The 17,541-nt window shown below is 39.4% G+C and overlaps 1 protein-coding gene across 1 annotated transcript in view; it reads right to left on the bottom strand.

Annotated features, from left to right (window-relative positions):
- Nucleotides 1–17,541, bottom strand: part of POT1 (protection of telomeres 1) — a gene marked incomplete at its 3' end in the record, with an annotated part of 89,722 nt that overhangs the window by 71,890 nt on the left and 291 nt on the right. Inside the window, exons 2-3 of the mRNA XM_015426396.1 lie at nt 12,611–12,683; nt 11,920–12,011 (exon numbers count right to left, since the gene is read on the bottom strand). Of these exons, the coding sequence (XP_015281882.1) occupies nt 11,920–12,011; nt 12,611–12,683 (165 nt within the window). The remainder of the gene's footprint in view (nt 1–11,919; nt 12,012–12,610; nt 12,684–17,541) is intronic.

Genomic DNA, 17,541 nt, shown 5'->3' with positions numbered 1-17,541 from the left:
GTATCACATATGTCAACTACTGACCAGTAGGAGACAGGTAAAAAAGAAATAAAGGATTTTAAAACAAGAAAACTGCCCAAATTCTCTGGCAACTATCAAGTTGCTAGATTGGAAGCCAGCATGGAAGTAACGAGAGTTTTAAATATATAAACAAGAAGGGGGACCCGCAATACTCGCAGGGGGGAGGAGCTCCATGTGGAGGAGGAAGAAGCAGCCACAGGTGAGCCTAATCCCCCACCCCCCGGCAACATGGCGCAGGGAACACTCTTTAACTTTTTGGGAAATTTAAGTATCCCCCGTATATTTTTTTCAGGTTTTTAGATTTTTCTGCACACCTGGGGACTGTTCCAAGTGTGCAGGAAAATCTCTGTGCCCCCCAAGTGCACCCAATGTGTGGATTTAAATATCCGCATGGAGGGGGCAACTTGGCTATAAGATATATAGATAAATAACAGTGCTGATAGAATACCTTACTGACAAGCAGGTAAAACAAGCGAGATTGCAGAGAAAATGAAACTGCAATGGAAGTTAAGGCTCCTTTACTTAAGTTAATTCTGGCATTGCCTGAGTATTAAAGCACCATCTCAATTGTGATTGTGCCCTCGAAGTATCTTCAAATGGATGTGTGCTCTTACTAAGAAACATTTTACCCTCAAAGTCTCCTCCTCCTCTGTATTCAATCTTGTACCAACGGCATTCCCATTAGCTTTTACCGCATGCCTTTTTGTTCATGTGTTTATTTGATTACAACAAATAAAGGAGGTTTCTGATTAAAGCCGACAGTTTTTAGCAAAACACTGCACTATGATTGCCCTTTCTGCTACTTCAGCAGCGTCTGACAATACTTCTCTAACCGATTTAAAATCCCAAACCTTAATGTTTTCTGCAGAAACAAGACTGCTAACTTAAGTGATACAGACAGATCCAATTATTACAAAAGAAGTGTAAAAACAAATGAAAACAAGACTTAATAGGCAGAGAAATTACCAAGGCATGATAAATTATATTTTGTACTATAAAAGGCAGGGAAATATATGCTGTAGTTACTTATGCCACTGCTCTATCATACCTCTTACTTAATAGAAAATATACTAAAATAACTTAAAAATTGATAGTTTTTGGGGGGATTGCACATGAAACTCAAGAATACACAGTCTTTAGGTATCAATAGACAGTGTTCCACCAGGTTCCAAAACTGGAACCAAACTCAGCCATAATTTCACAACCCAAGATGTTTTGCAAAGACGTACTATGAATTCTCTTTGTATAACATTGTTTCAACTGTTGAAGATTAAGTTCATGTCGTTTTGGGGGGAAAAGTAAAATACGCCAGAAAATAAAGAGCTCTGCTCTAGGATATTATTCCTGTTTCAGCATTTAATGAGATTACAAAATGCAAAAATAATTCTAGAGCTCAGCTGCTGACTAAGGTTTAGGGATATAGGGATGGGAATGAACCACATTTTTGTGGTTCGGTTCGTGATTGAAAGACAAACTGAACCACAAACCAAACGAATTGGAAGGCTGGTTCGCGAACCAAATTGGTTCATATGGGTTCATGACCTTTGCTTTCTGCTCCCTGCCACTTTCCCTGGGGAGCAGAAAGCAGGGGTTTAAATAACTTCAAGCACCACTCAGCTGTTTGGTTTAAATGGCTTGGAGCAGAATCTATGAAAGCCCCACTGAGCCGTGTGGAACTAAGCAGTTTCCTCAGTGTGGTTCAGATGTTTAAAGGGGCTGCCAAAGAAGGGTTTTTAAACAGCTAAGCCCCAGGGGCTAGCTGCCAAAGAAAGCTGAGCAGCACACAGCCCTTTGTTTAAAGGGGATTTCTTGAGCAGCTGTTTAAAGGGGATTTCTTGAGCAGCTGTTTAAAGAGGAATTCTTGAGCAACGAGTCGTGGTGCTGGCTGCCAAAGAAAGCCCCTTTTAACAGCTTAGCCACATGGAGCAGTTTGCTCCATGCCTCTCAGTTTAAAGGGACTAGCTGCCAAAAAAGCCCCTTTTAAAGGAAACATTGGAACCTACCCGAAGGTTTCTTCTTTTCAGTGAGGCGAAGTTATCCAAAAATGTTAGATCACACCTCCACTTGCTCCAGACAGGGCTATTCAGATTTTTGCAAGGACCCCTGCTGGAAAGATCAAAGGCTGGCCCTCCAGTTGTACTGAAGCCCAGCTCCGTCCACTGTTCTCTAAAGTCCGGAGTTTTCTTCTTTTCCTTTTCTTTCATTCTTGTTTTTTTAATTGGTGTGTTGTGGATGACTTCACCCCACTGAAAAGAAGAAACCTTCAGGTATCTTTCAGCATTTTCTTCTCCTTCAGTGAGGGAAGTCATCTAAAATGGTTATCAGCACCCAAGCTTTGCTGAGGGGTGGGTTTGATGCATGTATTAAGACTCTACCACCTGTTGCAGCACCCTTTGTCCGAAGGAAGTCTCCGCTGATGATCCAGCTGGAGTGGGAGAGCTTCTCTCACGCCAAAGCCTTCTACCCTGTCTTTCCTACCCTACTTCTGTTAGACTCTGGAGCTCAGGCACATAGATGAACAAAACCTATTGAGGCAGACTCAGGATGGGTTCTGTAAGACAAGATCTTGTCTCACTAACCTGGTAGTGTTCTTTGAGGGGGTGAACAAACATGTGGACAAGGGGGATCCAATAGATATTGTTTACCTTGACTTCCAGAAAGCTTTTGATAAAGATCCTCATCAAAGGCTCCTAAGTAAGCTCAAAAATCATGGGATAGAAGGACAAGTCCTTTTATGGATCAAAAACTGGCTAATTAATAGAAAACAGAGAGTGAGTATAAATGGGCAATTTTCCCAATGGAGGGTGGTAAGCAGTGGGGTATCGCAGAGATCAGTACTTGGTCCACTGCTTTTTAACTTGTTCATTAATGATTTGGAGATGGGAGTAAGAAGTGAAGTGGCTAAATTTGCGGATGATACGAAGTTGTTCAGGGTGGTGAAAATCAGTGAGGATTGTGAGGCACTCCAAAGGGATCTGTCAAGGATGGGCGAGTGGGCGTCAACATGGCAAATGGGGTTCAATGTGGCCAAGTGCAAGGTGATGCACATTGGAGCCAAAAATCCTAAATATAAATACACATTGATGGGGTCTGAACTGGCAGAGACTGAGCAAGAGAGAGATCTTGGAGTTGTAGTGGATAACTCACTGAAAATGTCGAGACAGTGTGTGACTGCAATAAAGAAGGCCAATGCTATGCTGGGGATTATTAGGAAGGGTATTGAAAACAGATCAGCCAATATCATAATGCCCCTATATAAATCAATGGTGAGACCTCATTTGGAATACTGTGTGCAGTTCTGGTCACCACACCTTAAAAAGGATATTATAGCTTTGGAAAAAGTGCAGAAAAGGGCAACTCGAATGATAAAAGGGTTGGAACACTTTCCCTATGAGGAAAGGTTAAGGCGCTTAGGGCTCTTTAGCTTGGAGAAACGACGACTGAGGGGTGACATGATTGAGGTTTATAAGATTATGCATGGGAAAGAGCAGGTAGAGAAAGAGGTACTTTTCTCCCTTTCTCACAATACAAGACCTCGTGGGCACGCCATGAAATTGCTGAGCGGCCGGGTTAGAACGGATAAAAGGAAGTACTTCATCACCCAAAGAGTGATTAACACATGGAATTCACTGCCACAGGAAGTGGTGGCGGCTACAAGCATGGACGGCTTCAAAAGGGAATTAGATAAGCATATGGAGCAGAAGTCCATCAGTGGCTATTAGCCACAAGGTATAGCTAGGGGCTCTGGGGCAAGTGATGCTCTGTCATCTTGGTGCTTGGGGGGGTCAACAGTGGGAAGCCTTCTACTGTCCTGGCCCCACTGGTGGACCTCCTGATGGCACTGGTATTTCTGGCCACTGTGTGATACAGAGTGTTGGGCTGGATGGGCCTTTGGCCTAGAGATGTAAAATTTCTGGAAATTTTGAAGCTTGGAAAAAAACTCGGGGTTTTTTTGGGTGTTTTCGGGAAAAAACGGAAATTTTCGGAAAAATTGAAAAAAATGCTACATTAGCATTTCTTTTGTCTTTTCTAGATTGAAAGTCATTCTATTACTTTAGGAACAGAAAATATGACTATGGACATTTTTACTTGGCATGAAATTATCACAACTAGCATATTTAAAATATAGTGTATCTAAACAATTATTACAAACAGAATACCCATCCACATGCAAAAACAAAACTGAAACTTTTTTATTTTCTTCTGACAATCGCACCTCCTAAAGGAAGAAATGCATCTTGTTCTTGCATTGAAGAGTTCAGTTTGTAACATAGGACTTAATTGTCCTCAGTGCACAGAAATTAGATCAATCTGATACCATATATATGTGTGTGTGTGTGTATTTGTATAAGAAATGATTTGGAAAATATTGTCTTAAAATATTTTATTCATCATGTTAAAATAAAATGTTCCATAATCAATTTTTTTCTTTTCTTTTTTTTTTTTCAATTTTTGGGAAAAAACCCAAAAAGGCTTCAGGAAAAAAACGGAAAAAAACGGGTTTTTTTCTGAATTTTTCCGTTTTTTTTTTCCGGGCTTTCACATCTCTACTTTGGCCTGATCCAACATTGGCGTCTCTTATGTTCTTATGTTCAGACTGGGCCCATGGAAAGAAGGGAGAGCCCTGAGATGAGGAGGACATTTGACTACGAAAGGGATTCCCACAATTTGGTGGCATGGGCTAGGGTGTTCTCAGGGCCTGAAGCATCCATTTTGCACCAAGATTGAAAAGGGTGGGAAAAACTAACCAAGCTGCCATATTTGGAGCTGCCTGCAATACCAACTGCTGAGAGGGAAGGCTTTGTGCTGCAGCCCAGGGAGGAATAATTCCCCCACTCCCCCAGAGACTATTCAGGCTCTAGGCAATTCTGTTGGTCCCAGTTTCTCCTTGGGAGTGGGTGAGTACCTTACCGGGAGAGTCTTCTGGCCTGTTTGCGGGTCTCCAGTGTGAGGGCAATTGGCATAACGGAGATTACCACCTGCTGGACTGGCTGGTGTCATTTTTCCCAGCCACGTTTGACTTCGTTCTAGATGGAGCCAGGGGGAAACCACAGCCCAAAGCTTTATGTTTCTCCCTTGTGGCTGACTGTGTGTCGGTTTGGAGGCAGTCTGCTGCTCTGTCCCCACTGCCCAAAGCTTCAGGCACAGAGGGCCTCTCCCTCTGATCTTTCTTCTTTTTGGTCCTTGAGACCATCATCTTCTTAGTGCCTGAAGGCGTAGAAACTCTCTCTTCCTCCATCTGAACACGATGAATCAAGTTCAATCTAAGGTTTTGGGGGTTGTTTTGTATTGGTCATGGAGCAGAGCTCAAACAGTCCTGTCAGAACAGAAGGGTCAGTCCTTGATCTCTCCTACAAGGGTCCTTGCAAAAATCTGCAAGTGTAGGCATGACCTAACCATTTTGGATGACTTCCCCCACTGAAGGAGAAAAGCTGGGCCTTTCATCTGTTTAAAGCAAGCTGCCAAAGAAATCCCCTTTAAACAACTGAGCAGCATAGAGGAGTTTGCTCGATGCCTCTCAGCTGTAAGGGATTTCTTGTGCAATGAGTCCAAGGGAGTTAAAAGGGGCAGACTAATAAATTGAATTTTTAATGTGGACAGTAGGCACAGCACTGTTATCTTTGCTGACATTTATGTTACAAAATTTATGCCCTGTCTTTCTGCCCAATCAAGGCCACCAAGGCAGCTAACATTAAAAACAGAGCTTTAAAAGTACGTCATTAAACCAATTAAAACAAAAAACTAAAAATACATATACAGAACACAAAGATAGCAATTAAAACATAAGGCAGAAGGAAGGGTCATTGAAGGAATGCCAGAAGAAACAAAGAAGTTTTCACCTGCTGGCAGAAGGCAGTGATAGAAGGGAAAAACATCTCTGAGAAAGGATAACAGAAGAGACATGCAACACAGAATTCACAAGCTGACATCTCCTATGCTAGGTCCCATACTCATATTAGGTACCTAGAACTATTGTTTCCTTATTATTTGTATATTTGTCAATTGAATTTAATATTTAATTAATAAATAAATAAATCTAACCAAACTCACAACACAGTGTTCTTTTTGGCATTACATCATTAATGACAAAAATCACTCCTATAACAAAAGTAACTTTTCCCCCCACCATAGAGAACAATGGAGGGGATAGGGGCAACCTGTTTGAGGGCCCGTAGAATTGGACCCCCTGGTCCAATGCTCTTGAAACTTGGTTGGTATCTTGGGGAGAGGCTCCAGCAGCTACCTTGCGAGATTGGAGTCTCTCCCTCAGCCCCCCCCCTCCAGCCCCCAGAATATATCCTATGTTTTCGCCATTGACCGCAATGGCCCATAGGATATAATGGGGCTGAAATTGACATTTGGCTGGCCGAAAGACTCCCAAATCGGCTCATACTGACAAAACTGACATTCGGGAGTCTTACTGCCAGCCGAAATTGATTCTGCCCAATTCGGCCGAATCCGAATGGGCCGATTTATTTTTTTTGCACACCACTAGAGATAAGGGAATCCCTGTCTGGTTCCCTTTTGAATTTCTACTTTTCCTGTCAGTTCTCCATTGATTATGATTTTAGCTTGTTGTTCCTTATATATTGCTGAGATCATCGATAGGAAATTACTACCACAGTCCCATACTCTTAGTTTCTGAATTATATATTCCCATGACACATTATCAAATGCCTTTTCCACATCCACGAATACCGGTGCTAAATGTTTCTCCGGATGTTTCATAATATTTTAAGACATTAATAATAGTTCTTATGTTGTGTTTTATTTGTCTTCTAGGGAGGAAACCCGCTTGATCTTGATGTATAGTTTGTGCTAACTTTTTAAAATCTTGTCGCCAATATATTCACAAAGATTTTATAAACAGCATTAAGTAGAGAAATAGGTTGATAGTTGATAGCCAGAAGGACGTAGTCGGGCCGAGGAGGACGTCGCCTGTGAACCATCTGCCTGTCTGCCTAAGTGCTAGAACATCTCGCACCCGGGAAAAGGAGCCGAGCCGAAAGAATGACACTAGCCTCCACCAGGGTGCCGGTAGGCAGCCCCTTCCATTGAATTGATGTGGCCTTAGTTAGGATTCAAATATGTGACTAGCACCCGAAAATGTAAACCGCCCAGAGACCCCTACGGGGGTTAGGGCGGTATATCAAGTTGAAATAATAAATAAATAAATAATATCCTTAGCATAACATCTTGGTTTATGTATTAGTTATTAGAGATTCGTTCAATGATGTTGGTATCTTCCCTTCTTTCATTATCTTTTGTACTAGTTCTTTGAATTGTATGAAGATCTCTTCTTCAAATGTTTGGTACATTTCCACTGGTAAACCATCCGGCCCTGGTGATTTCTTCTTTTTTTTGTCTCTTAATTGCTTCAATAATTTCACAAGGTGATATACTTTCATTTAGGAGTTTCTTTTGAGTTTCATCGATTTTTTTATAATTATTTTGTATTAAAAAGTTTTCTATTTGCTGTGGTTCTTGGCCTTTGTATTGGTAGAAGTCTTTATAAAATTTCATCATAATCTCTTTCAACTCTTGAGGGTAGTATTTAAGCTTATTGTTGCCATTTTTTAGCACCGAGATTACCTGCTGTTCTCTTTCTTTTCTTATTTTATATGCTAGCCATCTTGTTGGTTTATTTGCATTTTCAAAATATTGCTGTTTAGTATATTCTATATTCTTGGCTATTTCCTGAATTAATAATACATTCATCTGATGTTGCAACGTATTTATATTGGTTTTTTATTACTTCTATGTTTTTGGTTTTCTTCATTTCAGTTTGCTCATGTTGAATCTTGTTTTTTAGACTCTCGTATTTTAGCTTTTTTTGTTTCATTTTCCACGCATACTGATTAATGCACCATCCTGTTATATATGATTTAAACACATCCTAGACCGTATTTATTGAAATTTCTGGTTGCATATTACTCTTGAAAAATTGTTGAATTTCAATTTTTGTTTTCCTTATAAATTCTGGATCTTTTAGAAGGTGGGTATGCATTCTCCATCTTGTTTTCTTTTGTGCAGAATAGAATGAGATTAGTATTGGATTATGATCTACGAATGTCCCTGATAATATTTCTAATTCTTCAAGTTCTTTTGTCATTGAAGCAGAAATCCAAGCCATATCTATTCTAGACCAAGATTTATGTCTATGAGAATAAAAAGTATAGTCTTTTTTCTCCATATTTGTCATCCTCCAAGCGTCGATCATAGTGTGTTCTTCTACTGTTTGCAAAAAAAAATGGTAATGTTTTACCTGACTTACTTTTTCCTTGTGATTTTCTATCTAATTTAGCATCAAAGACTGCATTGAAATCCCCTATTATACATACTTCTTCCATCGTTATGTTGTCTAATATGGTTTTTAATTATTTAAAAAAGGTTTCTTGATTTTGATTTGGAGCATAAATATTAATAACTATCATCTTTTCCCCTTCTCTCATTATTGTAACTGCCACAATCCTACCATCATCTGATCAATACAATAGTTCTGGACCCAATGATGTCTTAGCGTAAATTACCACTCCTCTTATCTTTTTGTTGTCCGTGGCAATGAAATGGTCTTCTAGCTTTTTATTAATCAAATATTTCACATCATTTTTGTTAATATGTGTTTCTTGTAGGCAAACTATTTCTGTCTGATATTTTGTTATTTGAGGATATATTCTTCTCCTTTTTTGAGGGCTGTTTAAACCATTAATTGTGAGTATTTTCAAGTGTTTAGTTTACATCTGATGGTTTGTTTTTCTCTGTCCTTTCATTTCTTTGTTGATATCTAGTCATCATTTGTGATGCAGGTATTTTTGCGTACCTCTTCCCTCTTTTCTGTTTAGGTTTTTCCTGTTTTTGTTTCTCTACCGTATGTCTATTGTCTTCCCCTTCTGTTTCTTCTTCGTCTCTTTCTTCATCTTCTTCCTGCTGCCATCCTAGGTCTTCACCATATTTTTCCAGAAAGTATTCAATCTTAAAAATGGAGAGTCAATCCTTTGTCTTCTTTCTTTATATGTGAATAACAGTCCTTCTGGTATCAGCCATCTGTACATTATATCATTTCGCCTTAATAGGCTCACCAGTATATTGTAATTCTTTCTTTTCTCCCTAACTCTCCAAGGGGTCTCCTTAAGCAGCCTTATCTCCACATCTTTTATCATGAGTTTGTTTTCGTTAGCAGCTCTTAATATTTTATCTCTAGTTTCTTTTTTAAAGAATTTTACATGCACCTCCCTTGGTGGTACTGGAGCAATTTTGAGAGGCAGAAATATTAACCTAGGTACACCAATTCTACTGGATTAATTAAAGATTATAATTTATCAATGAAGTAGAAGCAGAATAGGATTGGCAATTTGTGGAAGACTACTATCAAAGAATGTTAAATTTACTTTTTGTTGTAGAACAACTTGTAAATAATTTGTAAGAGTTTGAAACGAATAAAAATTTAATTGAAAAAAGAATCTAACAGAATAGCTGAAAAAGAACTTCCAGCAAACAACGTGAAGGCCATGTTTATGCTGCAGAATACATTTTTTTAATATATTTATACTTTGTAATATGCCTTGAGAAAGGCAGGCTATAAGTGAAGTCAATAAAATAAATAAATCCTAACTGAAAAGTGTTCCAAGTTGCTTTAAATACTGGAGAGTATGCAGAGAATCTTGTCTATCTTCAACACTGACACCCAATGAAGACTTTGGACATCAATTTATACTCTTAGTAGAGGAAGCAAAGTGAACAGCTGTATAATTGAAATGTACAAGGTTGGATCCCATAGATCTCTTCTGCCAACAATAGGAGCTACCATTCACGGAATGGTTCCATGAGATCCAAATCACTATTTTTTTTCCAATGTTCAACCAATGTAGTACCGGCAAATTCTATCAATTGTAAGGTCAAGATTTCCATCACCCTGAAATTTGGCTCAAAGAATCTACAAAAAGAGAGGTGTACTCTGATAGAATTTCCCTCAAAATTCAATAAAAATGGAATGGAACCTAAGTTGTTATTGAGCATTAAATGTCAAGATTTTACTGGCAGAAAAAGTGCAATGGCAGACTTAATGTACAATATCCATGTTTTCTGAAGCACGAAACTCGTAGTGCTTTAACCCCTGAATTAAAGAGTTCTATAATTTTAGAAATGACATAGGCTTTTTCACATTGTATTGAGGCAGATGTCGTATACTTTTTCACTTCAATGTACATGCCCACTGATATGCTGCAAAGATTCACATCTGGGAAAGTTTTCCATAGAACATTTACACAACTATATTTTTTCTAAACAAAAAACAATTAATTTTGTGAAATAATGCAGCATAAAGAATGGATACCAGTAGGACCAATAGTAGCAAAGTTACCACTGCATTTGTTCAGCTTACTGTTTCTAGGAAACATCATACACATACACTTTGCAAACTGCAAATCAAACAAGCATGCTAAATCAGATCCCAATCCATTTAGGTTTCAGGAAGTTTTCAGAAAATTTTCTGATTCAAGGTTTTTCCGAAAACCACATCACCATTGTTTCTGCAATTATTTGGAGATGAATCATTAGTATGATAGGGTCAATATGAAATGGACTCTTCAAGGCTGCACCCAAGACACCTGCATTTCATTCAGGCTCAAAAGGAAGGTAAATACACAAACAATGACTTTATGGTGATGTCATGTCACATGCTAAAATGTTATCTGACATACTATGCTTGTCTCATAGCACATGGGAGAAATATATACTTTCTAGACTACATATACACATTTTAGGGTGCAATAATTTCCCCAATAATCCATGGCTTGTTTGTACTGAGTCAAAAAAGGTATGTTTCCCTCTCACATGTTACAGATGCACAGCAGGTGGAAGGTATGTCAGCCTAATGATCTATCAGACTCAGAATGTTAAACTCCAAATGGCAGCAGATAATGAACTTTGAGTAGAGGCATACAAAAAGCAGGAGCAGGAATCAGAGACCAAACCTGCTGCAAACAACAGTTAGTACATCTTGTGCCTAAATTCGCACATCTACGCATTGAAAAACTTTATTAACATATAAGGTTTTAAACAGGTTTTTCTACTTAAAACTTTAAATTTGAAAATAAAATCCTGATTTCTTGCCTCAGTCACAGCTTTCCACTGCCCAAAATATTATAGTCTCAGCTCAAATAGTTAACAAATTAGCTAACATTTCGCCTTATTAGTTTCATACTGATTTGACATGACAACATACATCACACTGACAAGTGCAAATTGATTACATCGATCTTTTGGACCAGGAAGCCAGCACCAAGCCAACAGAGGAAGTAAAATGTATGTTGAATTTCCATTTATTGCATTGTTACCTGCATGAACCAAAATAATTATGCCATGTTCAAACATATTTAGTTTGACAGCTTACATCAATCTGATAAAGAATCTCATGTCCATGGCAAATCAAAATGCAGTTAAGATTTATCCTCAGCCCCTCGCTAAATGGTCACAGCAATAGTGGATTAGTACAACACACAACACACAAAAACTGCAAAATACAAAAGAAAGAAAGTGCTTCTCATCCTCCCAGTCTGTTTCAATCACAGTAAGGAAAAAGCAGACACAATATGAGCACATCTCTCCCCACCCTCCTTACTTGTACTTAATGCAGCCTGGAGAAGAGAATTTTGAACAAATTTTAATGATTTTACCCTGGGGGGAAGTGCTGACCTCCCACTTCACAGTGTTACAGCCCAGTTCCCTATCACCCCACCCTCCACAACTAATCCCACTTATACTTCGGGGAATCTAACCCATACCACATGTAATTCATCCAATCAAAAAGCAACATTACATTGGTTAATTAGATTGGTAGAACAGACTTCCTTGTCAACATAAAACCCTTCCAAAAATGGGAAGTATAAAAATATTTACCCCTTGATGTACCACTTTTTCACAGTCCTCTGCCAACTTCCCAAATAGTAAAACATTGATGGTGTCAGTCCTGGAATACGAGTTTTCTGATTCTAGAAAGAAAAATAAGAGCAATTCAGTGTTCCTGTAACAGTTATCTAAGTGCAAGGAAACACAAATTCTAAGTCTTGGATTTGGAAGTAGGTTCCCATGGGAAACCTTCTCATTTCATTACTGAATGAGCCCAAAAGACTTTTAAATGGAAGGTATATGGGGCAAATCATAGTATATTTTTTGAGTATACATAGTGATGACTACAGTTAGGGCCGTATATATCATGCTGTAAGGCACAAATGTAGCTTGCAGCTGATGAATGTAGTTTGCATTTCCAACTCTGTCTTGCAGGAGGAAACAAAAAGACAAGATTTGTGTTTAGCCAATATGCATACCTGATTTTAATATGAGCAAGTTAAATCTGAGAACAAGGAACTGCACCCTTATGAGTTCAGATTTTCATATAGTATCTTCAATATAACATTTCTGCCACTATGAGAACTGTACAGTAATGTTCTTCAAACTCTGCACTAGTTCTTCATTTCCTGTCTTTTACCCATTGATTCTATGCAACAGGTTTCTCCTCCCCACCTCATCTTTATGCCTTCAATGAATGACAAGTATAATGAGCAAAACTGAGAACTATATATTTAAATACCTTGAAGTACAACTTTGAAGAATGCTTTTCCATTTCCAAGTCTAGTTAATGGATAGGAAAAAACAACTGCTCCCTGAAATAAAGGGTAAATAAATCTAATTAATGAGTCAGAAAACACTACAATAAAAATCATTATAAACAGCACTTGACATATTTACCAGCACATCCATTTGTATTGCCTTGCAATGTGTCTGCAGCACCAGCATCAAATTAGTGTTTTGAACGATCTGGTAGCAGAACAATTATTAAAGGTTTTTCTAAACATACACGCTGGTGGTAAAAGCCTAAAATTGCACACCATGCTTGTTTCTGAAGATAATCTAACATTAAGCCAATTTTGTTCAAGTCTGGCGGAAACAAAAGTAGAAACAAGTGGCCCATCTCTTCTATTTCCAGCTGCGGGTCCTTCCATATAACTAAGAAATAGAGGAATGTGAGTCAAAAGATGAATGTGCATGTGGTCCTGCCAAATTGTTTGTATGCTTGCATGAGAAAAATAATATACATACACACACTTCAAAAAGATGCATATGCAGTTCAGTGTGTGTGTACATGTATGTGAAAAAACAATGTGAATGCCTGTTATGTGTAGGAAAATGTGCAGAAAACCTTTTATCCTTGACCGCAATACCAAATTTAAAATTCACAATTTGATGCCAAGATAAGAAAATAATTTCTCTTTTCATTGTGGACTTGGTATAAGTATTGTTTTATCTCTCTCAAGATAAGAGAGAGAAACTGCTTAAATACACAGGAAAATGTAAACCTTATGCATGGCAGAAGACCAGTCAGGTGTACTAATAGCACTGTGTATTAAACTGCCTCCGTTTACAACTCCTCCAACATCTCTGCTAGTTCTCCAAGGACATATTTCCCTGTTTTGAGCTTAGCCAATATAGTAACCTCCCTTGGACAACAGTTAACATGCAGTGCAACCACTGGGATGATTGTAACATATTTTAAATCCGCTTCCAGGTGAAACGGCAGATGTGGATTCTCCCGAGCAGTGCCTGGCACATTTTCAGATTTACTAAATACTTCTGTCAAATTAGCAAGAACTACTTTCCTTGTTAGTTATGCTTTTGTGCCAGTTTTCACAGTCACTTATTATTTTTTTCCTTCCAGGCAGCAGGTTTCAGCTGTGTTAGGTTCTTTCCTCACAACAAGGCTTGCTTCCTCTAAGGATATTATCCATCACAATGAAATAGAATATTGAACATGTATTTTACACTGACAGAATAAGCCATGAAATGTTCTCTTTTTTATACAAACAGATTATGGCAGTAATCTTTAATAGCTTCAACCGTTTTTCTTCCCTCCATATTTATTTTATAAACTGAATTCAGTGGCTGATTAGATTACTGAAGCAAAATTATTCCACTAACAGTGCAAGTATCCAGTAGAAAGGTAAATCCTTAAAGGAAACATAGGTGATACAGTGGGGGTGGGGAGTGGAATACATATACACAACCCTCTTTACTGAATAGGGTTGCCAAGTCCAGACTTACCTGCCGGCGGGGGACTTTGGGTTCGCTCCCGGTGTGTGTGCGCGCGCGCAAAGTGCGCGCCGCATGCACATCACTTCCCTGTGACGTCATGACACCGGGCACGCTGGGGGCGGGGCACAGCCATTTGAGGGGAAAACATAGAGTTTTCCCCTCAAATGGCTGTGCCCCTCCCCCAGCGTGCCCGGCGTCATGACATCACAGGGAAGTGACGTGCACGCGGGGGTGGGGTTTCCCCTGGGGCCCGATTCCGCAGGGGCGGAAATCGGGCCTCCAAAGTGGGGGGAAATCCACCCACCGGGGGGATTTGGCAGCCCTATTACTGAAACACTTCTTACAAATATTTTGTCTCCTTCTGGGAACTCTAACTGGGGATGAGAAGAAGAAGAAGAGATTGGACTTATACCCCACCCTTCACTTGGAGTCTCAGAGCGGCTTACAAACTCCTTTCCCTCCCCCTCCCCACAACAGACACCCTGTGAGGTGGGTGGGGCTGAGAGAACTCTAACACAAACTGCTCTTTCAGGAACAGCTGTGCCAGAGCTTGTGACTGGCCCAAGGTCACATCAGCAGGTGCAAGTGGAGGAGTGGGGAATCAAACCCTGTTCTCCCAGATTAGAGACCGCACACTTAACCACTACACCAAACTGGGATGCACTTATTATTAGACTAATAGAGAAAAGAAAATATGCACATGTCTGTTTCAGGTGCACACACTAAGGAAATTGAGAAAATAAAGTGAAAATAAACTTTGCTGAATACAAACTTCATACACTAGGCTATTACAACAGAAGGAGAGTGAATCAAAGGCATCTGATTTCTGCCAGATTTTTTCATCATTTAAGATATACCATGTAAACAATTCAGACTGAAGTGTGTTCAGGACTGCTTCTCTAGTTTATGTGATTCTTGACCTCAATATGGCTGTCTTCACTGTGCCATTTGAAAGCCTGCATGGGGGAGTGGATGGATTGTCAGACCAGGCCCTTGGGACACCTGGGTTCAAGCCCTCACTGCTACCATGGAAATTTCCTGGGTGGCTTGGGCCAGTCACATTCTCTCAGCCTAACCTACTCCACAGGGTTATTGTGAAAAAATGAAGGAGGGGAGAATGATGTCCTGAGTAGCTCTGGGTCCTTGCTGGGGAGAAAGTGGGATATAAATAAATGTAAAATGCATTTGTAATCTGCAAAAAAATCATTCAAACTTGGGTAATACAATTCAACCTATTATAGTTGGCTTTTTTTAAAAAAAAAAATGGGCCCAATAAGGTGTATGTGTTTTTGGTAAGGTTAGATAAAAACTTTTTTACCCTTAGCAGGTTTCTGGCATCCCTCTCACTCTCATTTTTTTTTCCTTTGTGGCACTGGTTCTAAGTGCACTAATGATCAAGAACACTTATAAATGCCAGAGTTTAGGACTCCACTGTAATCCAAGATTTATTTTCACATCACCTCTAGTTTTATGGTGTGCATGCATCCTATGAACTGCATGCTTTCCTTGCAGCACCTGTCTTCACAGAAAACAAAATAATGTAATTCTCAGCTTATGTCCCAAAGCGCTGCTGATGAGAAGGCATTCAAATTAAGTTCACCAGCATCAAATAAAAGCAAAACATGCTGAGAAGATTAGTCTTTCACATTGTAGTCAATATGAAAAAAGTTTGCACACTGGGCCTAACATATTATAGGCACTGTGTTCATACCACCAGCAGAGAATACGTTTCTTCCTCATCACATTTCAGCACCATGTTTTCCTTGTTGTAGCAGACAACAGAAAACTACTGGTAGAAAGGAAACCAATTTTATGTTGAGGAAATAAAGACAAGAATTATACCGTGATGTGATCCTTACCTTTTTTTTTTTTAAAATGCTCATAAATCTGAGAGAAATTATTGATTTTCTAAATACTCCACTATGTCATCAGATTGGAAATGTTTATCACACTGTTGTTGAAGTTTATAGCTTAACTGAAAACACCGCCATCCATTAAAAAACCCTTTCTACTCTTCTACAGGTGTAAATAATAAAAAATGTTTTAAAATCCTTCAACTATAGTCCTATAGGAATAAAACAAGATTGATAAAACTGACTTCCTAGCATATTTTTGATTGTGGCACAACTCTGTTATATTTACTTCCAAGATGGTGGTGTTTAGACTTAAAACTGGAGGGGGGGGGGGGGGGGGGGGGTAGCATCTCTCCAAAGGGAGAACAGTAACTTTAAAAAGACACTTGTTATTCAAGTAACTTAACCTTGTGAAAATTTTAATGAGTATCAAGATAATGCACTTAAAATCCTCCGAAGCAGCAACTTCATTTTAAAGAAGAAGAAAAGAGGAAGAGAAGAGATGGGATTTATTCCCCGCCCTTCACTACCCAAAGAAGTCTCAGAACAGTTTACAAACTCCTTTCCCTTCCCCTCCCCACAACAGACACCCTGTGGGGTAGATGGGGCTGAGAGAGCTCTGACAGAAACTGCTCTTTTTCAAGAACAGCTGTGCCAGAACTATGGCTTGCCCAAGGTCATCCAGCAGGTGCAAGTGGAGGAGTGGGGAATCAAACCCACTTCTCCCAGATTAGAGTCCGCACACTTAACCACTACACCAAACTGGCTCTCAATGGGTTTTTGAACTGTTCAAATATCTTCAAACAGGGCCACCACTAAAAACAACCACAATTGATACTATCAGGCAGTCTCACATTCCTTGGACACTAGACAGACACTGTAATATAACAGTTAGAATATCAGACTAGAATCTACCAGGCCTGGGGCTCATATCCCCATTCTGCCGTGCAGCTTACTGGGCCAGTCACTCTATCAGCTGAACCTACCTTGCAGGGGATGGTTGTGAGGATATCATGGAAGAGAGCAGGACTATGCACCCAACCATGCGCTGCTTAAAGGAAGGGTAGGATAAACAGGTAAATAAACAGTAAACATGTGACTGTGTCTCAGCCCTTGATGGTGTAGGAGCATGCAGGTTTTCCAGAACCTAGAGCCACATAACACATTGCTTTTCCTTAAAAGAAACCATAACAGAACACATGGAGTATCTGTGTTATCATAGTTTGTCAATAAAAAGAATTGCATGGATTTGCGATTTTGTTGTGGAACAATGGCTGTAACTTTCTGTTATTGTTTGCAAGCTTTACAGTTATACAGAACTGCCTACAGCTAGCATAACACAATAGCAAGTCACTTTTCCAACTAAGAGGAACGTCAGTCTTTCATTCAGTGTGCAGAAGAGTTTGGTGTACCTCGGAAGCGTGCTCATTCCCACCACCAAATGCCAATCATATTACGCACCCCACTGTATAGAAAGGACCACTTTTGGTAGTTGGTACGAACTGTTTTGCACCGAGACTAGTCTTCACTTTGGCCGCTTTTATTTACAACTGTAAGGTCTGCTTTTTGTTTCCGGGGG

Source organism: Gekko japonicus, unplaced genomic scaffold (assembly GCF_001447785.1).
Source record: "Gekko japonicus isolate JY-2015 unplaced genomic scaffold, Gekko_japonicus_V1.1 scaffold819, whole genome shotgun sequence".
Taxonomy (NCBI): Eukaryota; Metazoa; Chordata; class Lepidosauria; order Squamata; family Gekkonidae; genus Gekko; species Gekko japonicus.
This window is presented reverse-complemented; position numbering and strand designations above follow the sequence as displayed.